This window comes from Syngnathoides biaculeatus, chromosome 16 (genome assembly GCF_019802595.1).
Source record: "Syngnathoides biaculeatus isolate LvHL_M chromosome 16, ASM1980259v1, whole genome shotgun sequence".
In the NCBI taxonomy this organism is placed as follows: Eukaryota; Metazoa; Chordata; class Actinopteri; order Syngnathiformes; family Syngnathidae; genus Syngnathoides; species Syngnathoides biaculeatus.
Window position 1 is genome coordinate 25,244,749 of NC_084655.1, and position 26,763 is coordinate 25,271,511.

At 47.1% G+C, this 26,763-nt stretch overlaps 3 protein-coding genes across 9 annotated transcripts; 2 read left to right on the forward strand and 1 right to left on the reverse strand.

Moving 5' to 3' along the window:
* Positions 1-77: 77 nt before the first annotated feature.
* jmjd6 (jumonji domain containing 6, arginine demethylase and lysine hydroxylase) lies at positions 78-4,812 on the forward strand. Of its 3 annotated transcripts, none has more exons than XM_061846666.1 (7): positions 78-456; positions 657-1,045; positions 1,132-1,418; positions 2,937-3,072; positions 3,558-3,696; positions 3,775-3,951; positions 4,076-4,812. In XM_061846666.1, the coding sequence occupies exons 1-6, from the start codon at positions 328-330 to the stop codon at positions 3,904-3,906; spliced, it is 1,212 nt and encodes a 403-aa protein (XP_061702650.1). In that variant the 5' UTR covers positions 78-327; the 3' UTR covers positions 3,907-3,951; positions 4,076-4,812. The 3 variants fall into 3 exon arrangements, with proteins under 3 accessions (XP_061702650.1, XP_061702648.1, XP_061702649.1); XM_061846665.1 differs by having other exon boundaries at positions 79-456; positions 4,036-4,812; XM_061846664.1 differs by having other exon boundaries at positions 3,775-4,812.
* A 493-nt stretch (positions 4,813-5,305) lies between these two features.
* On the forward strand, positions 5,306-8,397 carry si:ch73-366l1.5 (FILIA-N KH-like domain-containing protein). The gene is made up of 4 exons (XM_061845722.1): positions 5,306-5,490; positions 6,279-7,185; positions 7,528-7,627; positions 8,109-8,397. Exons 1-4 carry the CDS (start codon positions 5,356-5,358, stop codon positions 8,221-8,223), a joined length of 1,257 nt encoding a protein of 418 aa, XP_061701706.1. The 5' UTR covers positions 5,306-5,355; the 3' UTR covers positions 8,224-8,397.
* Positions 8,398-9,597: 1,200 nt separating this feature from the next.
* On the reverse strand, positions 9,598-26,720 carry cdc27 (cell division cycle 27). 5 transcript variants are annotated; one of them, XM_061845719.1, is made up of 21 exons: positions 26,540-26,719; positions 25,390-25,465; positions 25,152-25,299; positions 24,947-25,072; positions 24,769-24,866; positions 24,527-24,672; positions 21,869-22,089; positions 20,974-21,073; positions 20,827-20,844; positions 18,341-18,450; positions 18,157-18,256; positions 15,155-15,338; positions 14,881-15,053; positions 14,400-14,552; positions 14,237-14,317; positions 13,039-13,166; positions 12,842-12,959; positions 12,124-12,252; positions 11,040-11,114; positions 9,907-10,036; positions 9,598-9,836 (listed from the first exon to the last, which is right to left on the reverse strand). In XM_061845719.1, exons 1-21 carry the CDS (start codon positions 26,564-26,566, stop codon positions 9,745-9,747), a joined length of 2,433 nt encoding a protein of 810 aa, XP_061701703.1. In that variant the 5' UTR covers positions 26,567-26,719; the 3' UTR covers positions 9,598-9,744. The 5 variants fall into 5 exon arrangements, with proteins under 5 accessions (XP_061701703.1, XP_061701701.1, XP_061701704.1 ...); XM_061845717.1 differs by lacking the exon at positions 26,540-26,719 and adding an exon at positions 25,694-26,489 and having other exon boundaries at positions 25,152-25,295; XM_061845720.1 differs by lacking the exon at positions 20,827-20,844 and having other exon boundaries at positions 26,540-26,718.
* Positions 26,721-26,763: the final 43 nt, after the last annotated feature.

Here is a 26,763-nt window from a genome sequence, read left to right on the forward strand (position 1 = left end):
TGAACCAATAGAAGACGCTGCTGTGCATCAGAACTGGCCAATGGACGTTCCTAAGCGCTCTCAGGGGCAAGTCCCCGGTGTCGTCGCTTGCGAAGGCATTTTGGTAATGTGGAGCCTCAACCTCACTTGCTGCTAACTAGCTTCTCCACGCTTGATCACGCAGCCGTCTCAAACTTGTTCGTCAATGTCATAAGAGGTGACATGGAGCTACGTTTGACATGCTTCGACGTCCTATCAAAGAATTAATCCGCAGCCGGTTAGCTTTCGCTATCGCTGGGAAGCGAATGACAGCCGCTTGCTAAGAAGCTGACTAAACGGGAGGAAGGAATGAACCACAAGAGCAAGAAAAGAATTAAAGAGGCCAAACGCAGCGCCAGGCCCGAATTGAAAGACTCTTTAGACTGGATCAAGCACGCTTACTATGACTCCTTCAACGTGTCGCACAGCTCCGTAAAGGTAACCGTCAACGTAGCACGCTGGGGGAAGCTAAAGTCAGCTAGCCGCGGCTAACGCGTCCCGGTCACACAAGCCACTTACCAAATAGTCAATCGCAACTCGACGAATGAATACAATGATCATTGAAAACCCCAAACCGAGACCACTGTACGATAGTCCAGTTGTAATCCGTCTGCTTTTGCCCCTGTTTTTCGACACAGGACAACGTCGAACGAGTGGATGCGCTCCGTCTGAGCCCGGAAGACTTCATCGAGCGCTTCGAGAGGCCCTACAAGCCAGTGGTCCTGCTCCGATGTCAGGAGTCCTGGGCCGCGCGGCAAAAATGGACTTTGGAGCGCCTGAAACGCAAATATCGCAACCAGAAATTCAAATGTGGCGAGGACAACGATGGCTACTCGGTGAAGATGAAGATGAAGTACTACGTGGAGTACCTGGAGAGCACCCGCGACGACAGCCCACTTTACATCTTCGACAGCAGCTACGGCGAGCACGCCAAACGCAGAAAACTCCTCCAAGACTACCAGGTGCCAGTCTTCTTCACCGACGATCTTTTCCAGTTTGCCGGAGAGAAGCGACGGCCGCCCTACAGGCCAGTGTGACTTTTCACCACCTTTCAGCTGTGGTGCAGCACCACGCGGTTCTATCTTATTTCTTTCTTTATGTTGAAATCAACAGGTGGTTTGTGATGGGCCCCGCTCGCTCCGGCACCGGCATCCACATCGACCCGCTAGGCACCAGTGCCTGGAATGCCCTGGTCCACGGCCATAAGAGGTGGTGCTTGTTCCCCACCAACACGCCCCGAGACCTCATCAAGGTGACCCGAGAGGACGGGGGCAATCAGCAGGATGAGGCCATCACCTGGTTTAACGTGGTCTACCCCCGCACGCAGCGGCCTGGCTGGCCTGCTGAATTCCGACCGCTGGAGATCCTGCAGAGAGCCGGAGAGACTGTCTTTGTGCCTGGTTAGTGGAATGCCAACCAAGATCACGCTGATAATTTTTGTCAAAGTCTTAGTGGGAACACACAACGTTTAAGTTGTGGATGCAATTGTCATATGACAGACAAAAAAAAAAACAAAAACGTTGTCTACATTTTACCCATCACAACGATCACACACACTTGTTAGTGGAACACACCGGGACAGAGGGAACCTGAAGCACCCGGAGAGCGGTTCGGGGCATCAGTGTCTTGCTCAAGGACACCGCAGCCGTGAGTCCTGGGAACGGTCCGGTCGGGGTCTTGAAACTAGCACCCCCCGCGGTGGCAGGCGATGAGCTCAATCATTGAGCCACAGCTGCCCAAAGACGCTTTTCAATGTTATCCCCTTGGCCCTTTCTGCCTCAGTTTTCCAAAGAAAAGTGCTTGCTTCGAGCTGTTTGTCAACCCCAGTTGAGGTTTACTGTCAAACTGAGGCAGAAAACAAAATGCAATCGAACATTGTCTTAGTTCAACACCAAAGCCAATGACATTTGGTTTGACATTATGCTCGTGAAATTCTGCCAGGATGACGTTCACATCAAGTGACTATAGAAAATTAGCATCGGTTATTACAGCCCTTGGAGTCGTCACCTTATTGTGGTGGGAGGGGTTCGTGAGTCCCAATGATCCTCGGAGGAAAGTTGTCAGGGCTTCACACCCCTGCTAGGGTCACCCGAGACAAGGAACGGCTTTCAAACTTTTTTGATGGAAAAATAAAAATGGATCAAGGTCACCGGGGCCTGGCGGCGGGGCTCTTCGGCCAGCGCCCGGTAGCCGGGCTTGCTCCCACGGGGCCCGAAAGGGTAATGTGGCCGTAAATTGGTCATTGCCCGTCGTGCACACATTGGCGGACCCCCGACGTTGAGGGATGCCGTCACGTAGAAGGAGGAGTCCTCTATCGAGCCTGCTGATGGGTACTGGTTGGCCAAGCGGAATACGGCTTTGGCGGTTGCTGAAACAAAAACTTGGGCGTGTAGAATGACCGCTCGGCACAGTGTGCTACTACACCAAAGTGGGATGTGGCAGCGTGCTGTAAAAATCCTTGTTAATCTCTTTGATAGCATTGCAATGCTGGTTAGGGGTTTTGTAAAACATTTTGGGTTTTCATTTTTGACTTTTGACTTAACCCTTAACATGAAATGCAAAGTCACTCTGCTATAATGTCTGAGAACCACATCGCACACGACATTATTGTAATCATCCATCCATTTGCTTCATTATTCTTAGAATGGGCCGATCCGTGGCTACTCGCAGCTACCGTTAGTATTACGTAAATGAAAATGCTTATGACGATGACAGATGGAAGTGGCACGTCTCGAGCGTAACGCCTTGCTCAAGGGTGTCTCCGGAACCAGACTAGCATCTCTGTTTCCAATTTTGATGGCAATCCTCTGCCCGCAAGTCCTTCCAGATGCGCTCGGGCCGCCGCCAGCTATTCGACCCAAGCTAGGCCGACCGAGTAAGCGACGTTTGTGCTGAAATTGCGTTTGTGACGCTAACAGGCGGCTGGTGGCACGTGGTGCTCAACCTGGACACGACCGTCGCCGTCACGCAAAACTTCGCCAGCACCACCAACTTCCCTATAGTGTGGCACAAAACTGTACGAGGGCGTCCCAAACTCTCCAGAAAGTGGTACCGGTAAGAATCGCACACCGTCCCTCATCAAGTAGAAACCATAGTGTCGTCACTATTGTCGCCGTCGTCATGTTTCAACCGCTGGCGTGCCGTTACCGTTACCAGTGCGCCGAGCTCCGAGTTTGCCGTTATCCTTTAAAGGCCGCCGCACACGGAACAACGCAGGCCAACTTTGAGGTTTTGGCAAACGCTCACATGTTGACTAACTGTCCCAACTTCAGATCCTGAAGTTGTTCACTAAGCCACGACCCCCCCCCCCCCTTTCCCCCTTTAAGGTACACATCCATTGGGACAGTTTGTTGTGGCCGCTTATTTCTATTGGCTATATATCGTCATATTCTTCACATTGATAACCGAGAATTTATTTTTTTTTTTTTTTTTTGGGGGGGGGCGAAATTGAGATTGTGAAATCCGACTCAACACTCAGTCGTGTGTTGCGTAGACAGGTTGTCATGGTAACAGTCGCGTGTGTTTTACGTGCGCGCGAGGATCCTGAAGCAGGAGCGACCCGACCTGGCGGCGCTGGCCGACCGCGTGGACCTGCAAGAGGCGACCGGCATCGCTTCGGACAGCTCCAGCGACTCGTCGTCCTCGTCTTCGTCCAGCGGGTCGGATTCGGACTCGGACGTACGTCACCTCGCTCGCGTCGCTCACTCCCGGTTCCAGGTCAGCACTGACGCCTTCCGTCCGGCGCGTTCCCCTCAGGCCGAGTCGTGTTCGGAAGGCGACGCGGCGTCGCACCGCAGGAAGAAGAGACGCACGTGTGGCGCGGTGGCCAACGGAGACGCCTGCGGTCAGGACGACTGCCTGAGCAAAGAGAGGAGCTCGTCGCGCTGACGGACGCCGCGTGGGGGCAACTTTCTCTTTCCAAACTCTTTGATGGTAAAGACCTGACGGCGGCGGCGATGTTTAGCACACGTGCCTTGTCGAACGCCATTTGTGGTGATCCATAAAATGTTTTGTAAGATTGGAATTCCGCAGAGTGACGTCACCCTCCATCCATCAGCACAAGGTGGCGACCAATCAGGCGCGGCTGTCCGAGCCAAACGAAGGTGTGACCCCTGTTGTTAGCCTGGATCGCACGACGCAAGGCTGTCAAAACTCATTTTGGTCGCGGGCCACATTGTAGTTCGGGTTTCCGTCAGAGGGCCGTTATTACTGTCAAACCGTAAAAATATTGAATCTTCTCATCATATTACACATGAATTTTATGAGCTCGTTTTGGAATCAGAAATCGAGGGTAACGTGTTTTTCAACTATTCATGTTTGGTCACACAAAAAACGGCTTGTCGTAGCTCAACGTTATCATTGAATTATATCTGAAAATTAGAAATTTGCAACAGATTCATGGATGTTGACACTAGATTGACCTTCGCTGGCCACATAAAATCTGGCCTTGACTTTGACACCAGTGTACGACGGTAATCCCTCATTTTTTTCACGCTTCACCTGTTGTGAAATCAGTGCATTGCAGATTTTTTTTTTTTTTTATCATATTGCATCTTGCTGATCATTAACACTGTGATGGGATTTCTTTTATTGTCATGGTCAAATCAGTGTTTTTCCTGTCTTTGTCTTTTTTTTTTTTTTCTCAAGTAATTGCTGAAACAAGACAAGAAATAATACTTGTAGAGTACAAAAGCTCAGATGAGATTTGTGTCATTGAATGCTTCTCTGCGTGAGGATGATGGAGAATGTTGGCTGTGTTTTGTTACTTTATCAATAAAGGTGAGATAAATGGACTACTGTGTCATTGCGCGTCACGACTGTTCAACACTTGGGGTCAAGCCGTACAATGGCTAGCGAACAAGGGAACTGGCGGCTCGCGGCGGAGGAAGGTCAAAGGAGTAGCAGCTCTGAAGCTGCAAAGAAGAAACTTTACCACCTGTACCGATATTACCCCCAAGCAGCCTGGCTCGCACATTGTGTGTCGGCGTTTTTGAGGCCACCGCGGGCCCCTTTCAACCCGGTTCTAAAATGCAAAGTGAGGAGAGCCGTGAAAGAGGAGTGTTCGCGATCATGGATGCCTGTTTTCTATGTGAGCTCCGATTGGCCGGTAACCGGCTGAGAGCGTACCCCACACCTCTGCCCGAAGTTAGCTGGGATAGGCGCTCCCCGCCCCGTGACGATGAGTGGCACCAACGATGGGTGGACTTTCCAGAAGGAAAAGTTCGCTGCCGGCTTTATTTTGAAAGTCATTGTCAGAGGCGCGTGCGGTCGGGGGCGTTTCCGGCGGCTTGACGCGAGCCTATAAAGAGACGCGCACTATTCAGCGGTTCGTCCGTCATGGAGCCGCCGGAACTGGAGTCGAGCGCGAGCGTTGCGGTGTTCACCGTGCTCGCAATCCTGCTGGCCGCCGCAGCCATCCTCCTCCGCCGGAGGGAGGAGGCCCGCGCACACGATGAGCCTTCGTCCAGACAGGTTGGCCTTCATTTCCAATTGAATGTATTACACGGATTTGTTGTTCCAATCATGTCAAGTAACATATGTTCAAAGTGCAACCAACTGACCTATTCACTCTAATTAGGGTTCAGTGTTAATTGACTTGAACGAAATCTCCCACAGAGCATTGCGACAACTCCATCGGCCGTACGTGTTTGGATGTAACTTTGACAAATTAGAAGTCCAGTTTGAAGTTAAAATGCCTTCATGCAAACGGCACCCTGGACCAAGTCGTCCAGTATTGCTAAGAAATATTTGGCGCCAGAAAGCTTGATAGAGGCGCTTCCGGTGTTCCGAATAAAATGGCCACCGTTGGACGACGAGGAGTTATGCAGTCATGTGTCAGCAGCAGGCAGTGACAGCTTGTCAACCAGGGTCTGATCTGCAAGTGACAGGATGGAAGCAGGGGACTGGGGGCAGGGGGCAGGCTTGTTCTAGGGCCCCCAAGGCACACGATCGTACTTCCAACCAGTTGTGTCGTAAGACTTATTCTGGGGGGGGGGGGGGGGGGGGATCTTAAGACCCCCCCCAAAATTTCTAGAGGCCTCCCAATTTTTTAGGTAGGATGCTAAAGTTTGGTTTTGCCTCAAATTTGACACGCGATTATAAAGTGCAGTCGGAGTGAGACACGTTAGACCCAACTTTCACTACTTCCTCATGGTCAACTGCTCGGTTCTTTGTGTGACACGCTTTGATCGAACTTTGGAGTTGTGACGATGACTTAGGGTCAAAATACATGATTTGACTTTGATCTTTGATATTTTTAGGCTGGCCCACAACCAGAAGCAGTTTCAACAGTAGATCCAGAACCTGTCCAAAAGTCAAAATCTCATACCAGAGCAGCCTCTGCACCAGAAGATGATCTTCTTCAACCAGTTTGTCGATCAGAACCTCTTACAGAATTGGCGTCTATTCCAGACCCTCTTTTAAAATCGCTTTTTCCCGACCCTGTCAAAGAATTCTGCTTTGTTAGAGAACCATTTTCTGAATCGGACTCTCCTTTAGCATCGACTTCAGGTCCAGAAACTGCCCCTCAGCCAGAAGCCATCACAAAGGAAAAAACAGTTCCACTTCAAGAAAATAGTCCTCAGCTAGAACCTGTACGAGAAACACTTGTTGCTCCAGAACCAGTTCCAGAAACCGTTCCTCAGCTGGAGCCTGTACATGAAACACTTGTGGGACCAAAACCATTTCAAGAAACTATTCCTGTGCCAGAACCTCAACGTGAAACACTTGTACCAGCAGAACCAGTTTTAGAAACAGTTACTCAGCGAGAATCTGCCATAGAAAAATGTTATGCTGTGAAAGAAGTTGCCCAGTCCACAATAAAACCTGTAGCGGAACAACTTTCAATTCGAGAACCCATGTCTGAACAAGGACTGCAAGCTGTAGTCCTAGTTTCTGAACCATTAACCGTAGCACAGCTGATTCCAGGACAAGAGTCCCGCTCAAAGCCAGTTTCAGACCTACAACCGGTTATTCGGTCAGAATCGGAACCTAAAGAGTTTTTACAGGTGGCGGCTGAACGGCTTTTGGGACCCGGGGAGGAATCTGTGTTCGCGCAGTTTCCCGAATCCTACCAGGAGAAGCCAGCAACTCCCAAACCTGTTGCTGAGCGAGCAGCTGATGACCCTGTGCCACAAGCAGAACAGGAACCACAACCAGAGCTTTATGGTGAGAATGGTCACACGTGGGACAGAGTGCACAATTGCACCACAGCGATAAATATATCCGAGAGGATTTGTGTGGTCGGGAAGGGCAAAAAGTGCGTTGGACGACGTCACGTGACTTCCGGGAAGTTGACGTGCGTGTTTTGTGGGTGGAGCCAGCATCTGCCGCTGATGTTTGGAGTGCTTAATCGCAGCTTAGCAGCAAGCGTGTGTGTTTTGCGGATGTTCCCAGAAAACCTTTGCGCTCATCCCATCAGGCCAAAGAATTAGCCGGCCGTAATTCAATTAAGAGATTCACTTGCTCGCCCGAAGTGTCTTACCAGGAATTGTCGCACTTGGGTTGCAGGTGCTGCAGCCGAAGATGACAAAGTGACATTCGTGCCCGGAAAGAAAGCCAACAAGTTTGAGATGCTAATGAGCGAGGAGGAATTGGAGCAGGAGCAAAGGTCAGCAAGTAGTCACAGTTGTTCAATGGAACCCTCCCACTGAGGCTCAGCGGTACCCAGCATCGCCACGGGTCTGGTGTCACGTTGCATTGTGATTTGAGGCCGTTGGTCCTCGGCTTTGGATGTTTTAGTGACGGACGCCGACCTTCTATCGCTCACTTTCGAGGGCTTCAACTTGATTGTGATGCTAAACGACAGCTGCGCTCGGGTTTGTCAGTCGTCTTTTTGTTGTATGTAAAATAAATAATGGAATGATTTTGAAATGAAATGCCATAGACTCGTCAGGTCTAATGGGGAAAATTGCAAATTTTGACTTCATGGCAAAAAAAAAAAATCGCATTTTTTTTCTATCCTTTAGTTTTCATGGGAAGCGTCACCAAAAATCTTTTGGGGATGAACTTTTGTTTCCGAGGCCGTTTGACACGCTTCCTGACCTGATAGCTGCCCGTTTAACACATCTTCATCCATTTGTTCTCCCTAGGGTGCAACAGGAGCAGTTGGCGGCCATCTTCTTGCTCCTGAGGGAGAACGCGGAGGCTCTGGGTGAGGTGACGGAGGGTGACATGGAGGAGCAGTTCAAGCTCTACTCGCTGTGACCATGGCAACCACGCCGTCAAAGTCCATAAGGCTCCACACTATGGGAAACCGGGTGGTTTCGTCCATCCTGTTGGTTTGGTGGCTGCGCAGCTGTCGGACCGCTCCGGGTTTGAGTCCGCTCCACTTTTATGGCCTCCTTGTTTGCAAAGTAGAAAGTAAAAGTTTCTTTTTTATATTCTCAAGTCATTTGGGAGGGGAAAAGACATTTTTGCGCTTTTCAACCCTTCACAAAACAATCCTAACCGGATTTGTAGGGTGACAAAAGTCAAAGGCCGAGTTCCAAATCCCACCCAGTACACTTTTACATCCGAGTGCTGGCCAATGTGGAGAGGGTACGGCCTCCTTGTATCCTGCGCTACTGCGGAAAGTATTTAACCAATAAAAATTCAAAGTCGTCCCTCGTCTTACCGCAGTTCACATTTTGGATTTCGTGTTATATTGCCGGACTGGATCATTTTTCCACACTTGACGAAGGTTACCACAATTAGTCTCCGGGCCATTGAGATAAAATGTCTTTCCGAGCCTAGCAAGAAGCGAGAACCGGGAGTGAAGCCTGAAGATCCAAAGTTTGGACTCCCATCACACTCGTACACAACTGCAGACCTACAGTAAGGTCTACAGTGTGGAAAAAGTATCGGAACCCTTATCAGATTCGGATATTTGTGTGTCATTTCTCCATTTTGATGAAGATCCTCAGACAAAGTGAATCCAACCCAAGTGGGCTGACTCTATACACCCACCGCAGGTCATTGGGCAGCCCCTTTGTTAAATCAAAAGTCAATTGCAGCAAGATTTGTGTGGTCCATTTTTTTCCTGACCTGTTCAATGAAGAAATCAAATACTGATCAACAAAAGGTTTTGAAAAGCTGCAATTAAATGACACAATGCAAAGAAATTCCAGAACAATCGAGAAATAAACTGACATCATTGCGGAAAGCGTGACAAACCCCATTTGTACACGGAAACATCAAGATTGGCGCCAGTGTTAAAAATCTTGTGTGATCACGAGAACTCTGGGTCAGAGGATTGGATTTGCGGTGGAACAGAATTTGATGTTGAGGTCATCTGATGCAAAAGTGTTCAGTGTCTGACTTCTAATCACGACTGGGCTCTATAAATGAATGAATTCTTTTTGAAGGTGTGAAACATCCCTGTGCGTACCAGGCCTAACCCAGTCATTTGTTCTTAGCGGGAACGAGCTTAGCCAACTTTGTAACATCCCTCAACGGTATTAGCAGGAAGGGAACGAGTGGGAAATTTGAAAAAGGAACAAAAACATCTAAACTGACTTGAATGTGCACATTTGTTTTCAGGCGTGCAAAGAGGAAGTGGCGAGCAATCACTTTTGGATGGGACATTTATTGATTTATTTCCATAACTATGATAAAAAGAACATAAAAAGCACCTGTGGTGTCAGATTGTGCTGAACGACAACAGGAAGAGGCGGAGCTCAACAGCGGCACAGTCTGTTTCAACCACTCACAAACACAAGAAGGGATTCACGAGAACACGGCAGGCAGTTAAAGGACGTCGCTTTCGGCCGTGTGAAGCAGTGAGTCGTCGGCGTCGGTCATCACGCTGCTGTCCTGACTGTCGTCGGGCTCCGCCACGGCTGAAACGGAGGCAGAATTTGACCGCGATCACGTCATTGCAATCTCCACGCCTGACGGGCGCGTGTGTACCTTCGTCCTCAGGCAAATATCTTTTATCAATGGCTTCTTTGATCTGGTTGTTGGCTCCTTTGGGGTCCAGATCCATGGCCCAGCTGAAGTTCATGAGTGCCAGATGCGTCTGACCCAGTTTCTTGTACACCTTACACACAAATGACTCTCGTGAACGTATGGATGTAGACCAGGGTCCGCCACTAAGCCTTTTTGCGTGGTAGCCCCAAATTTGCACGATAGCATGTTTTAAGTGTTGATTTCATGTCAAGCGTATTTGTAGTCTCGTGAAGCCCTTTTAAGAAATTATTTTTTTCGAACAAATACAATCATGCCGGTGACTAGCCTAACGTGAGTTACGAATGGATTAAAATATTGACTTAGTACTGACAGTTCAACAATGCTTTATCTTGTATGCATGCTGGATATTATATATGTTAATGTATGTACACACAATTGTAAAATAGTGGTTGGGTGGTGGGAGGCGAAGGTTAGGGGGCCACTGTGTGTGTCATTTTGATTTACTTTGTATTTATTGTCGCATCCCGAGGGGCTATCCTTGAAATAAATATTGGTACACAAGTCATTTTACAAATATCTATGATTCACACACTGCCACGTGACATCCATATGCCGTATTGTGTCACAAGTGTTTCGACTTTAGTGTAAAGTGTCTTTGTGTCGGTCAGCGCATTGCTTTACTTTTTCGGATCACAGACTTGGACGTAATCAGGGGACGAAGCTTCACTATGCATCGCCTGCCCTCGTTCCTCGCCGCCATTACGTGGTCCCGCTACCTCTCATCTGGCCCTCTTAAGGCATTAGATTTGGCAATAGCCTTGAAGCAATTTGCGCCCGTTTAGCCAGTCAGGAGGTGGCGGCCACGTTTTCTCCTCGTGTCATCGCAACATCCTGTCTTTTGACGGGATGTTTCCATGTTTAAAAAACATTTCAGACTGACATTAAAAATGTAATTTGGGCCATTTTCAATGGGCAAAAAGCTTTTGGAATTTGGAACTTTGTGCTGGCCCGAGCGGGCCTCCGTCTCTATTTCTAGGTGGGCTGAAACTGTTAAGGTTTTGAGCCTGAAGACAAGAACAGCCTCTCTCCTGGTGGATTATCACATGTAAAACAAAAACGTTTGTTGGAATTACCTTGCCGATGAGAAAATAAACCAGCGACTCTTTGGGGACAATCTGCTTCAACTCCTCCAGCTCTTGAAGAGCTGCCTACATGAGCAAGTTCACCCACGCACACACACAAACAAACAAACAAACAAACACACACACACACACACACACACACACACACACACACACACACACACACACACACACACACACACACACACACCATGTATTTTGAATCAAGAAGAGTCTCAACAATGGAACCAAAGTATTTTGTGTCCCTACCCCACCCCAATTTCAAGCAAAAAGGTATTAATGGACTGCCTCCAAAAATATTGGGAATTACTGAATACAAACAGTTTAAATGACAAAGTACTCCGCATTCAAATGTATTACCCAACTGAAAAATTTCAGCCGATTTTCTTACTCAACGACAATGACCATGATTTTAAAGTTGGGAGCTAGCTTGTCTTTTGAGTATTTATTAATGACAAAATCCATAGGGGTCAGGTGCAGTGTGAGTTTGGTGATGAGCGAAGGCGGGGACCTTGCCAATCTGATCCACGACCGCAGAAGCTGGTTCAAGGGACGTGGAATGTCACCTCTCTGGCAGGGAAGGAGCTCTGGTACCAGTCCTCTTGGGAGGGGTTGGACTCTCTCCCACTAAGGAGTTGCCCACGGTGAGGGGCGCAGAGAAGGTGTGGGTATACTTATTGCCCCGGTTCAGGTCCTCTCCGTTGGGGTTCACCTCCCTGCGCCTTCAGGTGGGACGATAGGTCCTGACTGTTGTTTGTGCCTGAGCACCAAACAGCCATTCAGAGTACCCCCCACTTTTATGGGAGTCCTCCGAGGGGGTGCTAAAGAGGGCAGGGAAGGCCAGAACTTTGGTCTAGTTAAGGAAAATGCGGGGGACAGCGAGTCCGAGTAGACCATGTTCCGCCCTTCCATTGCTAAGGTGGCAGACCGGACGGAGCCGTGGTCATAACGGGTCGATGCCTGTCATGGCGGCAATTTCTAAACCCCGTTGGTGGACACCGATTGCCTAATAATTTAGAACGCATTGTAACGACAGACTATGATTGACAAAGACTTGATCGTTATTAAATGTTACCTTGTATTTGTCATTGGCAAAGAGGATGGATGCCCTGTGGAACTTGCAGAGAGGATTCTTTGGGTCGATCCCGATCGCTTTGTTTAATGTCTCTAAAGCCGCGTCAGACTTCTTCAGCGCATGCTGCACCTACGCACAATTTGACACCGGGACACACACACAAAGACAGAGTTTGGACATAGTTCTGCCAACGCTGTGATCAGGACTTAAGCCGCAGGTGTCAAGCTCAAGGCCCAAAGGCCAGATCCAGCCCGCCACCTGATTTTATGTGGCCCATGAAGGAACATCCAATGTGGCAACATCCACGATGCTTGTGAAAATCTATGCCCAAATTTCAAATTGTCATGTATCGTTCATGATTATGTTGAGATATGACAAGCATTCGTTGTTACCAAACGAACAATAGTTGAAAAACCCCATTGCCCTTGATTATCGACTCCAAAATTAGTTCATAAATTTCGTGTGTATACGCGCATGCATCACAGAGAGATTTTTCAGCACCGGGAGCGCTCAGACAGTCACACGAGCGTTGGGTACAAGAACGTCTTTGTGCGCGTTCTTTCTTCGTTGGTTAGTTGTTGCCACAAGTTTCTTCAGGGTGCGTGGACAAAGCATCAAACCTGGGACTAACGTGCCGGTTCCAAATCGGTTCTCAAGGCCCAACCCTAGCGAGGACCAGATGTGGGTGACAAAGACGAGACAGCGGTGGACAACATACCACTCCGACGTGGCACAGCAGTACAGAGCTTTGCGGGTTGATGCTGAGAGCTTTCCGGAAGTGGATTTCTGCCAAGTTGAACTTCTCCTGCTTGAAGTAGATCATCCCCAGACCATACCTGCAGCAGAACAAGCCATCTGCGATTGGTGTTTGTCTGCGGCACGCCGGACGGCGTAGCTTTGGAGATATCGACCGACCATGCGTTGTAGTGTCTGCTGCTAACTCTGATGGCGTTGCGGAAGCAAGCGAGCGCTCGCTCCAGCTCCTCAGTCATGACGAACTCGTGACCCAGCAGCGTGTAGGCATACGCGAACCCTGGGTCCACCTAAACGGGCCAGCACAGCCCACCTTTTAAAGATTATTCAAACACACTGGCACCGTGATCGGTTGAATGCATCAGCGCGGATGGTGTACAGTATATCTGCGGTGTATGGAAAAAAAAAAAACTAAACAAGAAAAAGCCACACAGAGTGGGCCCAGCCTATTAGCTGGTGCACGCTGTCATCTGGAAAATACAGTACTGAAGAGGTAAGCGGAGGGAGGAGCATATCAATGTAGAGCAAATTAAGCATTCAGTGTGTATAAGTAACTTGTGACAAAGAAACAAACTTGAGGTTGCTATGCATTTGGTTTGTGCTTCCAATAAGACCTGGCCGGCAAAGACAATTCCTTTCCCAATGAAGCTTGTCAAACTGCAGGCAAACTTATCTCATTTGGGAATGTCGTATAAGATTGTCCTTCGGTCTTATCTATGTTTAGAGTGGCTTCGACCGGATTTTAAGGTCCGAAACAGGTCAAAGGCGTTCAATATTTATGACCGGAGCCCTTCATGTGTGTGGGGAATACAGAGTTCTCCCGAGAATTGTCACATGAAATAGAATGTAGCCAATCAACTGAACACACAAGACAGATGAACCAAGAAGTTACCGTGAATGAAAACAAAAACCATTATCATCATTCAATGTATAGAAGTGGATTTTCCCCAGACAGCAAGAAGTACCGTCCAAAGCAAGGTGTTTTTTTGAGAACACTGCCATCTTACAAGGATCTCGGCTCCGTCACCTTTCGGGAAATAGCGATGTGTTTCTTCTTCGCTTTAGTGAGATTACGTGTGATCACAGGGGACTGAGATTGGCAGTACAATAGAATCTTCATGTTTTTTGTGTATCTGCTGTGTTGAGATTATTCCTTCACACCATACACATGACAAACAAAACTATTGAAAGCCCTATTTTTTTTTTTTTTTAAATCTTTGTGTGAGGTGAGATTAAAAAAATAATAATAATTAAGAGGGGGGATCATGCATTCCTTTTGCTTCAATTGTTTCGAGATGCCACTTGTCAACAATCCATTAAGGGAAGCAATCTTCACAACTGAGAAAAAAAAAAAACTCACCTGGATGGCTCTCTGAAAGAATTTAATAGCGATGTCGTGCTCCCTCTGGAGGCTGAAACAGTTTCCTGCAACACACCACGCCTGCGAAGACACAAGAGTACGACGAATGAGGACAGGTTCTGTCTATGCAATCCTGAGAACTGGACAATGAGACAAGGTTGACCTCGGGACAGTTCTTGTCCATGTCTGTCAGGTCTTTGGACAAAGCGGACAGGGCGACATCTTTCTGAAGGTGCCACAAGGTGGTCGAGTAGATTTCCATGCCTTCCACTCGGTAGGACTCCATCCTGCGCACCTCGCTGAACAGACGCTCCGCCTAGCGACACAATAGGGCGCTCACGTCAACATCGGGCTGGCTGAGCCATATGAGCTAAAATGTCAAAATCTCTTCCACCATATAAAACAGATTTCGAGTTGAAGTATCTCCACATCGTTCTTCAAAAAGGAAAATAACTGTCGTGCCCCTGTTTTTTTCAATTGTCTTTGTGTTGCAGTGTCAGGGTGGACGTCGGCGACACACACGTTGCCAATCGTAATCATCAGCCCCCGTGACAATGTGCCAGCGTCGTTTTATTCAGCAGTTTTTGCCCCGTTTTCGCCGCAAACACAAGGAATCCACATCATCATTATCGGCCGTTTCTAACCTGCGTGTACTCGGCCAGCTCGAAGTAGGCGCGGCCGATGTGCGTCAGGACCCAGCCTGTGTTGTAATGCTGTGGCGGGAGCGAGGTCAGGATAGCAATGGCTTCTCGACAGTTGTACGAGCACAGCGCCTGGTACCCGCGGCCCAGTTCCCGAAGTAGCGCCAGCACATTGTCTGGATGCAGATGTGGCAAATGGACTTGTTTCAACATAAAGACAAAAGGCTGAGCCCAGCGCTGCAGGCGGGTGCAGCCGTTGTTTTGGAGCAGATGTTACCTGCCGCGGCTCGCTGGTGCTGCGGCACCTTGGCGTCAGCCAGACTCAGACCCACCGGATCCAAACGAAGAATATCCAGGCTCTCGTTCAGGTTGCTGTTGTTTGAGGTCTTTGTCGATTTACATTTGGTTTTCCTGTTGGGAATCTTCGTGGGGAACTTCATCTTTAACTTCTTACTGTTCTCCTGCAGTGACAAAGTCACAGGATATCTTTGAAATCGCTCACTCATTCTCCAATAACTCATCTTATACACTGAATAAAATGTTTCAGATGTCAAGTAAATTCTACATTTTTAATGTGGTTTCTGATATTGAAACGAGCCTGTTATTGAATCCAACCCATCCTTTACTATTACATTTAACATGTCAGGTCTTCCTGTAAAAAAGATATTTTACTAAAGAGAAGTGTTAGGCAAATTACCCCCCCCCCCCCCAACCCAAAAAAAAAAATGTACAATTGACTTTCTGGTGCGACCACCTGCTGTGCATACACATAAATGCTGACCTTTTGAATTTTTCTTTTAAGGGTGAGACAGAACCTCTCCGCACTGTAAAAAATAATTTTGGAGAGTGATAAATATCCATCCATCCATTCATTATCTACCGCTTTTACGGGTCGGGTTGCGGGGGAAGTAGCTTCAGCATGGCTACCCAGACTTCCCTTTCCCCAGCCACTTCTTCCAGGTCTTCCGGAGGGATCCCGAGGCGTACCCTTGCCAGCCGAGAGACATATTCTCTCCAGCGTGTCCTGGGTCGTCCTCGGGGTCTCTTTCCGGTGGGACATGCCCGGAACACCTCACCAGGGAGGCATCCGAATCAGATGACCCAGCCACCTCATCTGGCTCCTCTCAATGCGAAGGAGTAGCGGCTCGACACTGAGCGCTTCCCGGATGACCGAGCTTCTCACCCTATCTCTAAGGGAGAGCCCAGACACCCTGCGGAGGAGGAGGAAACTCATTTCGGGCGCTTGTATCCCGGGATCTTGTTATTTCGGTGATAAATATAACCCATAAAAATGTCGTCAAATATAAACTTTTAAACAGTAAAGGTGTTATAAAATAAAGGCTAAATTATCCCTAACCTACCTATTTGAGAACATTAAAAAGTGTCAACTGTACTAGAATATGCGACAGATGCGTGCTGTACTGAGATGTCACCAGCTCATGAGCGAAAGGTCTGGTCATCTCCCAACCTGGAAGTTGAGCTTTTGCTAAAAAAAGTTTTGGGGAGCAGCGAATGAATGAGCCATTGATCATCAGCCAATTTTCAGGCGTGGCTTCCACATTACATTGACGTTATTTTTGCCAATTTCAGTACGCTAATTACTGGCGTCCATCGACCACTCTGAATGGCTTTTAGCTAGCGAATCAGCACAAAAGCAAATAAATAAGAAGCCACTGTATCGTAAAACGAGACTTTGAACTGCCCAGATTGCATCGGCCGATAATTAGAATGTTATGCTGATTGGTTTTAATGCCATTAGAGTTAATTTTTGGGTTTGCCGCACCTTTTGACGTAGAACTGTAAATATCTGACTATCAATTTAGTTATTTAAAAAAAAAAAAGAAGAAAAAACTGTGTGTGGGACAGAATCCAAAAGCAGGTTCATCTTCTGCCTCCTCGTGTTCTTTGAAGTAGAACTGACAGCCAATAGTTATCCATCCATTTTCTCAGCCGCTTATCCTCACAAGGGTCGCAGAGAGTGCTGTCAACAGGCACAGGGCAGGGTACACCCTGAACCGGTTGCCGGCCAATCGCAGGTTACGTCAAAACAAACAGCCGCACTCACGATCACACCGACGGGACAATTTAAGAGTCCCAAATGCATGATGCATGTTTTGGGGATGTGGGAGGAAACCGAAGTGCCCAGAGAAAACCAACGAAGGCACAGGGAGAACATGAAAACTCCAAACTGGCGGGTCCGGGATTGAACCCGGAACCTCAGAATTTTTAACTTGCATATCAGTCCCAAAAATCCTGATCGTGTAAAACAGTGGTGCCCAGACCCTAACCCCAAGATCTACTTTTCAAGCAGCCAGCCTCTCGCGCTCGACCAACGGGGTGGGTGGGGAGTCACGCGCGCATCGTCCCGACTGCCATGGAGAAAGCAAAAGAGAGACTGTAAATAGGAGGCCAGCTTGCTAGAATGCACCTCTGTGCGTGCGATCGACGCGTTGGCCTCACCACAATCAAGCAACGAGATGGATGATAGGCTGATGTCTTTTTTCCTTCTTCTATTTTTTTGGGGATACGTCGTCGTGCAATCGGCCAAAACCGCCTCGCAAAAGTTAGCAGACTTTATCGAGCTTTCCCCCCGAAAAAAAATAAATAATGGAAAACTATATTTCCATAATTCCATTCAAACTGTCAAAGTTTCATAGATGATATATTCAAGGGCCCAAACTTGAAACTATGTTAAGTATTTCTGAGTTAGTTTTTACATAATCTGTGCTTCCAGGTCATAATCCCCCATCAAACTACCTCCACCACCACCACCACCACGCACATGTATACATTTGCGGCCGACTTGTGCCTCGTTTCCCTCCAATGTGAACCGAAAGGTTCAGGCCAGAGCTGGCCACCGCTCTTCTTTGTGGAGGGTGGCCCGGCACAAGTGAGCAGTCCTTTCTGAGTGGCTGGTAAAGGAATCAACAATGTTATTGGTACTCATTGGTTGTTGAACCAGTTCAGAGCTGATTAAAAATGAGCCCCGAAAACAAAAAAAAAAAAAAAAAAACAAACAAAACCAGCCTGGCATCTCTGTGACCAGACGTGTATGAACCTCAAAGACAGTTGCCATGACCTCAACAATAAGTGCTATCCTGATTGGTCGATTAAGTCCAAATCTATAACTTTGCCCAAATTCGTACATTCTCCATTTTAAACACTTTGTACCACACACCCAAACATCAAATATAGCCATATTTGCAGGGTGCAAATTGTTTTTTTTTTTAATTTAGGGCGTGAACCAGCACCAAAGGTCAGTGTACAAGTGTGTGATACCTTGGCAGTGGAGCTGGCGCTGGTGAACAGTCGTGAGCTCCTTCTGGGCTGGATGTTGGGAGGAGCAGACATGCTGGGACTGAGCACCTGAGGGGAACCACTAAAACGCAAACCAAAGGGTACAGGAAGCCATGAGCCGGTAGAAAGGAAACAGGCATGACAAAAGCATAATGGCGGCCGCTACCTGGTATGAGGGGCTGAGGTCTGAGAAGGGTTAAAGGGCATGGGGAGAACATCGCGACTATTACCGCTCTGGCTGAACACAGTCTTGGATTGATTCATCCTGGACACAGTCTGAGAGGACACGAGGAGGAAGCTCAACACACACATACAAATGAAAATTGCTGGTTGAAACAGACAAAAAAAAAAAAAAGAACCATTTGGTTGCCGGCCAACAGAAATTCACTTTGAGAACAAATTTGTCTGAATTCAGAATCCAAATCCTCTTAACTGCCAGACGGGGAATCTGTCTCCATTTTCCATATTTTTAAAGATTTGTCAATAACCCTAACCGTGGGACAGTTATTGCAGCATATTAGGATAATATTTCCACAAACAGTTCAACTGCACAACATAACCATGACTCCAAAACTGTAATTATTAATCATGGATTCTACATCGAGTCATCAATGCATTTAGCGCCAGATGCAGTTGCAACCAAATATCTTCGTATTTCCCGTATCCACTATTGTTACGGAAACAATGCAAATGTCCTCAACGTGGGACTAATAATGGTTATATTATAAAAACTTATTCAAGGTCCCGTGTTTTACAAAAATCAACCTTTTCTAGTATTTTGGATGTTATACTGGCTCGATGGTGCCTCAATAAACAAGTGATAGGGAACAAGTGAATTCAGCATTTTGATGCATTCCCGAGTTGCAGACATTTTTCAGGTCATTCCAATATCTTGAGCTTATCTAGCCAAATTTTCTGCCTGCCTCTCCACCCCCGAGTTAATCTTGTCAACATATAAAATGTGTGCCCTCTCAAGGAGCGAGCGTTGGGTCAACCAACCAGACGAAAGTGGGCGGTCTTAGCCGTATATGGACAAAGCAGAAACAAAAATGGCTTGAACACAACTAGCGGTCAGAGGTGCTTTTTCTGGACACGAAGTAGTATGATCAAAAAAATAATTAATTTTGAATTAAATTGACACTTTTAGACTAAGACCATGTTAAACAGTCTAAATTTCCAAAATACAGGACAACCAATGCACCTTCTTTCAAACTTCTAGACCCTTTTTGTCAAGTGATGTCCAGTGACTTATTAATTCAATGACACTTTTGTATGGCTGTCCAGCGCTACTGCGTATTCTGGTACTTTCACTCTAGACGCTTTTATTAACTTGTCTGCTAGTTTGCTCTTCAAACTTGGCTACCCACTTTAATCCAGTTCCAGGCGGACCTATGTGACAAATGCACCACATCACACAAGCTTTTATTTCCATGTTTTTGCAACTTCACGTCACAATAGCTGACCAATTTGCATGTATTGATCTTTTTCCTCATAACTCCTTTTCAACCCTTTGTGATAAACGTACTCGCCAGAAGCGTTGCTTATTTGCTTCCATAGAGGTAATGACAAGTCTACTATCCCCTCCGTGGTTCGGAATTGTATTTGGCCAGGTTAACTGTACCTCGTAGTTAGCCAGCCGGGGCAAACTTGTGTGTGTAACAAGCATTCCTCAATACTAACAGCGGAAAGCAGGGATGTTGACCAGGTAAAACAATGTGGATGGCCATATTTCTAAATGTTGTGTACACAACTACACAATGGGGTATTTTATTTTATTGCTTACATTATAACCGCAGTCTGTTTTGGTTTTTATTTCTGTGACACAAGTTTTGGTTAAAAAAAAAATGGACATTCGCTATGATGCGGCACACAAATGGAATAAGTTGCCATCACAGGTGACGTCAGCACCAAAGTGTGAGTGTTTTTAAATCCAGTTTGAAAATTTCCTTTTTATCATGTTTTTGGAGTTTTTCCACTTTTAATATTTCTTGCACTGTACATCGTTTTTAATTGTACTTTTATTTTTCCCTTTTCTAATATCTAATTAGTGGTCGTTTTTATTGTTTCCCCCGTTTTGTCTCTTTGTATTCAAATCCTTTTAATCAAGTAAAGCTAACTGTATTACCTTGTATATGAAATGCGAGATACAAATAGATTTGCTTTTGCTTTAGAGCCATTTTCAGTAGTCGGAACACGAGTGCTTCACACAGTCCATGAAGTCTTGACCCTTGGCCCTGACACAGTCCTCGTTCCACAGCATTACAACCCCTGTGGGCTGGGATCATACTCCACGGTTGGATCCCTCATCTTGTCTAAATCAAACATTGAAATATTGACTCAGACTGATCCGTATTACGCCACATCTGCTAGATGCTGTCCCCATCGATGCTAGTTCAGACTTGTGTTCTGCAAGAGTGTAAGAGCAGTTTTTGTGCACAATGAAGGCACGTTCGCTTTGCTACCGCCTCGGTTCTCTTTGGAAGGTTGGCAGCAGCTTACGTCCAGCGTGCAAGTCTTGCGGATGGCCGTGAAGGAAGGACATCGCCGTAGCGGCTAAAAATCTCCATGTGCCCGCGACTTAAGTACAGTCTGGAAATCCACCAAAATGAATCCCAAAAAAAAATGAATGAGATGGTATAAACATTTACTCACCATGTGACTGATAGCCCTCTGAAATGTAAATGCCAAACAATAAATGTACAGACATTTGGCACCTGGTGAGTATTAATTTCAGACACTGTAAATGAGTATCTATTGAAATCAAGCTAACCAGTAAAAAGCAACATTTAAGGTGGGTACCTTCTTGCTAGAAGCGGTGGATTGTGTTTCCATGCTGGATGAGTAGTTCTGCAGATATGTTGGGTCGCCTGGGCTGGGCTCCAGGGGCAAGATGCCAAAACTATCCAAAGACAAAAACTCTGCATGAGCTCTGAGTTGAAATGTACTCTTTTCTAGAACAAAAAGGATAATCTTGTCTTTTTCATATACAAAAGAGACCTATATAGACATAAGAACATAAACGGAAAGAAAGATGAGAAAGAGATGGCTGATGGTCTTTCCAAGGCCGCACACTACCTCTGAACCCACAACTCAAGAAGAAAATTACAAAGCAGGTCCTTCAGTCAGATTCAGTACATTTCAAGAATCAGGACATTCACACCTGATAGATGAAGTCATCTTTTGGAGCCCGCATGGGAAAGTCAATGGACAGGACAAACAACGCCTTGCTGCTTTTAGCTAAGTCAAGTTACACCAGTTATGGAACAATAAAAGAATACATTATACAGGCAAGGCGGAGGCACAGTGGATCAGCTGGAAAGCTTTGGCCTCACAGGTCTGAGATCCCGGGTTCGATCCCGTACGCGCCTGTGTGGAGTTTCCATGTTTTCCCCGTGCTTGCATGGGTTTCCTCCGGGCACACATTCCAAAAAAGATGCCACATTAATCAGACACTCTAAATTCCCCCATCGGTGTGTGAGTGTGAGTGCGGCTGTTTGTCTCGACGTGCCCTGCGATTGGCTGGCAACCAGTTCAGGGTGTACCGCGCCTCCTGCCAGCTGGGATAGGCTCCAGCATGCCCCGCGACCCTTGTGAGGATAACCGGCAAAGAAGATGGATGGATGGATGGATAGAGTCAAGGCATAGCCCATAAATATTAATATAAAGTCACTTTGCCAACTCAGCTCACACTCACCTGGGTGTGAGCGGACTGAGTGAATTGGGTCCTCCCAGTAAACTCCGTCCGCTCTTGGGCTTGTTCTGTTTGGCCAATAACGAGCCAGCTGATGCGAGGGAAACGGGATTTCCCAAGAGGGAGCCAGTCTCCGGCGAGATGAGGGTGGAGTCGATGTAGGAAAGCGACAAATCCGATGTCTGCTTCCCATTTGATGATTCTAAATTCAAACGATTTAACTCCTGAAGAAAAAGAAACAAGAACAACTAAGTTGACCCCTTGCGAGAGCTGCTTTGAAAAAAGACCCCCTGACTTCATAAGAATAAATCACTTACGAAAAGCTCTGAGATCGACTGATTCATGTCAAATAGTGATGCAGAGTCCAAAGCAAACATGGTGAAGCAGCATTTAGCTATTATGCTGCACACAAATGCAATACGTTGCTAACAGAGGTGAGGTCAACCCCAAGTGTGAATGTTTTTAAACCAGGTTGACACCCCCCCCCCCCACGCCTTTTAGAATATATTCACTTTTTGATCACATTACTTGCATTGTATGTGGTTTTGTCTTTTGTTTTTTTAATATTGTCTTTGTCATTTTTATTGTTTTTATCCCATTTTAAATGTTTTCTCTCTTTGTTTTCAAATGCCTTTAATCATGAAAAGCACATTGAGTTACCTTGTGTATGAAATGCACTAGACAAATAAATTTGCTTTGCTTTAAAGAAACTGTATTTATACATTGAGATAACCATAGTGCCTCATTTTTACAGCGCTGGCATCCTAGAGAAATTAATGTCCAGTTCAAATTTATTTCAATTTCAAATGCTTGTAAAATGTTTTCAAGAACATTACCACGGGACAGTTATTGTAGTATATCTTGTAATAGGATGAAAAGAATAGTGGCTATCGTTCAATGGCACAACAAGGATTGATGGGAGTTTGCCCAAGCAGTCTACTTTGAGAAGGCGTTTGTCAGTGTCCCTCGCGGAGCCCTGGGGGTTTGGAAAGGGTGTCTTTGTGTCCTTCGGGTGTATGGGGTATTGAACCCCCTGATACGGCCTGTTCAGTCCGTGCACGAGCAGTGTCAAGTGTTTGGTCACCATTGCTGGTGTGACGGTCTGAGCGCTCCCGATGCTGAAAAGTCTTTGTGAGTAATGCGCATGCACAAATATTTTGTAAACTTCCGGCCATTCTGAAACATCTCCATCCATGCTTCAATAGGTGCCATGTGACAACTTGTCCCCAAGTGTTCATGTTCGCTATTGACGTCTCAGAAAGACAAACACAGCAAACTTACACACACACACACACACACACACACACACACACACACACACACACACACACACACACACACACACGCGCGAGCGAGCATTTCACAGAAACGATCATTCCGTTACCGTGTCGTTACCCAGCCTGAGAAAACACGGAACCAAAAGTCCGTTTCCCAGATCTCAGGGCTTACTATTAATAAAATTCGCCCATGTGTGGAATGTAAAACAAGTTCTCAGCGAAATACAACAATCTGTATAAAACAAACCTACATGAACCCCTTTATTTTTAATGATTAAATCGCCCAGCTTTGTCAGTGCGATTTACAAACAGCACCGGTTTACCGCTTCTGCGCTACGCATGCGCAAGGTCGACTTATTCATATCCGGGTCACTCAAACGCTAGTCAAACATGTCGGTTGCTAAGCGTAAAAGACAAAATGCTCATGCCTGCTAAGGCTTTATTCTGAAGTACATGTAAAAACCGGTTCCCATGAGCATTATCAATGAGAACTGAAAAAATCGTTTCCCACCGTTTCCCGGGACAAAAATCAACGGAACCGAAAGATCGGTTACCATACTTGCCGAAATCCTCATGCCTGTATATATATATATCATATGTATATCTTTATTTTTTTATCAACTTTTGTTTTGAGGTTAGGATATAACATATGTTAGCTCCCTCTACATAGAAGAAGGAGAACTATGAGACCGGGAGATTTCCCAGTAAGCGTCTACTACGTACCCAGAGTTCCCCTGTTAGTAACGCCTGCACATTAATCACAAGGAAACTTTTCAGCAGTGGGGAGCGCTCAGACCTTCACACCGGCAGTAAGTCAGACCTGTTTCCGGTGTGAGGAGGACCCTGCCAAGGCTTTCCTCTGTCACCGATTCTGTTTATAATTTTTATGGACCAAATCTCTAGCCGTAGAGGGGGTACGCTTCAGTTGCCTTAGTATTGCATCCCTGCTTTTCGCCGATGATGCGGTTCTGTTTGATTTGTCAAGCCATGATCTCCAACTCTCACTGGAGCGGTTCGGAGCAGAGTGTGAAACGGTTGGGATGAGAATTGACACCTCAAAATCTGAGACCACGGTCCTCAGTTGGAAAAGGGTGGTGTGCCCTCTCCAGGTCGGGGATGAGCCCAATGGCGCTTCGAGGCACAAATTTTGTGTCTGCCTCCTTTTGAAGTGGACTTTGGCAAGTTATAATTTCCCCCCACTTGAGATATGCAAACAAGAAGCAGCATTGGCACTTCATCACATTTGTGGACTTGGACGTGCAGTCTAAATCCAGCCAAAATCACAGAAAGACCAAGAGAACATTTGGATCGAATCTAGATTTGTCTGTTCACTATCTTCCGAGGTCATGAAGTGATGGGAGAAGGAAATGATTGTGGTGCGTACCAATGTGTGCTGAGGCGTCTCCATGAAGGCTGTGTCCATGCGATGTGAGGAGTTCTGTGCAGGGCTTACAGAGGGGGGAGGTGAGGCTACTGAGCAATGTTGTAAAGAGGAAAACCTGAAGACCTGATCTGCATCTACTTTGTCACCTGAAATAGTCACCCGCACGCAGTACGGACAGTACCATGAAATTAGAAAATCAAAGACAACAACGCAAATGTCCACAGAGACTGGAAAGGCATTACCTAGGAGACAAAGGTTCTGAAAAGGCGACCACAGGAAGGGGTTGAGCATCAAACTCCTCCGGAAGCACTCGGCACCTCTTGTAGCACGATCAGTCTTGCTGCTCCAGAGCAGGGCGGGCAGACAGATGGGCAGGTGTGACAGGTCGCCGCGGTGGTACGAGGCGAAAGATCATCTCACCAGTAAATGTGACCCAGCAACGACAGTGTGAAGGAAGCAGAGTCCCCGAACTCTGTGATGAGGTCATCCTGACTCTTCTGTTTGTTGAGGACGCCACCGATCAGAACCTGCTCGGCTTCAGCCAACCTGGCCGGCAACACAGACGGACTGCGTTAGGTCCTCTAGCGCTTTGGCTAGACTCCTTTGCTTGCCTTCACGTTCTTACTTGCTCAGCTCCACGCAGCACTTGGCCAACAGGAACCGAACCTGCGGCGTGGATGAACTGTGAGCCTTCAGCAGTCGGTATGCCTTGTAAGGCTTCCCCGAGCGATAGTAACATGTCGCCAAAAGGTACAGGGCCTCCTCCGACCTTACTGATCCACACACAATACATGAGCTCAGGGTTACGCGCACACAAATGAACTTGTTCACATCTCAGTGTAAAGCACGCACACAAAAGTTACCTTCGGCATATAGTCTCTCTGCAAGAAAAACAGCGTCCAGGTAGGCGTAGTGGTTCAGCGCTTGCCACACTGCAGCCTAGACACAGACACACACTTGTTTTCCAATCCTTTAGCCATATGAGCAGAATCAAATAATTGTTTGACAGAGTGGTGTCATCCCATGCTGTAACATCACTTTTGTCATACGTTCAACCAATTTGCAAAGTGGGACAGACGATACTGTAGAAAACAAGTCCCCATTCACAATATGCTTCAGAGCCGAAATATTCTGACAACTTTTAAGGGAAAAGGTAATAACGTTCACCTTCGATGTCTCCTATATAGACCTTCTTCAGCAGCCTCACAGGCACACACTTGAAGTAAACGTACACCATTAAATATGAACGGTGCTCTCATTATTAAATAAATGCACAATATTGCAACATGTAACTTGGGGTCTCGAAATTTCGGACACGGAAGCTAGGCAGCTGATAGCTCTGCCTCTTCCAATACTGACGAGAAGCAGCGTAATGCTCGCCAGCCGGCGAACCCATGAGACTGACGTTCTTTTGCACTTCCGCGAAAGAAATGTCCACGAAGATCCGAACTAAAGCAACTGTCATCAGCACTTGCCGAACATTTCAACACGTTTAGCTGCGACGACAACAACTGCTAGCATAGCAGTGTTAGCAACTGCTACAAATCTCTGTGAAATCAAACATTTGAGAGCAGAGAATCCTAAGGTTCATCGTTCTTGCCGTCCTCGTCTGCTAAGCTACACCGCGGACGTCCACTCATCAGGCTCGTCCTCATGCTCTTTGGTGCAGTGTGGCCCTTCTGCCGTGAAACATTTTGGAATCTGACAGTTAACGTTTGCCTTTGACCTTCGTGACACGGCCGTTTCCGTCAGGTGGTGAGACGCAAAACAGGACAATTTTGTCATCAAAAGGCCAGTAGACGGCTCGTTGTTGCCGTGTGGTGTGGCGACGGGAGGCCCGTGCAGCCCGAGAACGCGGATCCTCGGGCGGACTAGAGCAACAGCCGAGTCCGCCGGGACGCGGAAAGCCAGCAGCAGCAGCAGCAGCAGCAGCAGCAGCAGCAGGCCCCGAAAAAGCCAGTCTTCTCCTTCCGGCCGCGACAACGACGTCAAAGGAGACTTTTTTCTTCTTACCTGGACAGGTTCCTGCAACACCGTCATTCCGTCTCCCCTGTAGTTTCTTTCTTCTTTACCTCAGGCTCCGGCTCGATTTGAACATTCCGACCGTTAGCGTCCGAAGTTAACCGAAGACCGCCGAGCGCAGACCGGAAGTGTGGAGGGAATGCATGGGAAGTTATTGTCGCCCACTAACGGCTGCAGAGGGAACGACCGTCGCCAATGGGATAAAAGAACATGGT

Bases quoted from the DNA above. Each gene is read 5' to 3' on its own strand.
- cdc27 (XM_061845717.1), bottom strand. From the start codon at position 25,763: ATGGTGTACGTTTACTTCAAGTGTGTGCCTGTGAGGCTGCTGAAGAAG. The intron at 25,073-25,151 runs GTAAGAACGTGA...GTTGCCGGCCAG, and splicing joins TGCTGCGTGGAGCTGAGCAA to GTTGGCTGAAGCCGAGCAGG. The intron at 14,553-14,880 runs GTTAGAAACGGC...TTGTGTCGCTAG, and splicing joins AGCTGGCCGAGTACACGCAG to GCGGAGCGTCTGTTCAGCGA.
- jmjd6 (XM_061846664.1), top strand. From the start codon at position 328: ATGAACCACAAGAGCAAGAAAAGAATTAAAGAGGCCAAACGCAGCGCC. The intron at 457-656 runs GTAACCGTCAAC...TTTTCGACACAG, and splicing joins TGTCGCACAGCTCCGTAAAG to GACAACGTCGAACGAGTGGA. The intron at 3,073-3,557 runs GTAAGAATCGCA...CGTGCGCGCGAG, and splicing joins CTCTCCAGAAAGTGGTACCG to GATCCTGAAGCAGGAGCGAC.
- si:ch73-366l1.5 (XM_061845722.1), top strand. From the start codon at position 5,356: ATGGAGCCGCCGGAACTGGAGTCGAGCGCGAGCGTTGCGGTGTTCACC. The intron at 7,186-7,527 runs GTGAGAATGGTC...CTTGGGTTGCAG, and splicing joins ACCACAACCAGAGCTTTATG to GTGCTGCAGCCGAAGATGAC. The intron at 7,628-8,108 runs GTCAGCAAGTAG...TGTTCTCCCTAG, and splicing joins GAATTGGAGCAGGAGCAAAG to GGTGCAACAGGAGCAGTTGG.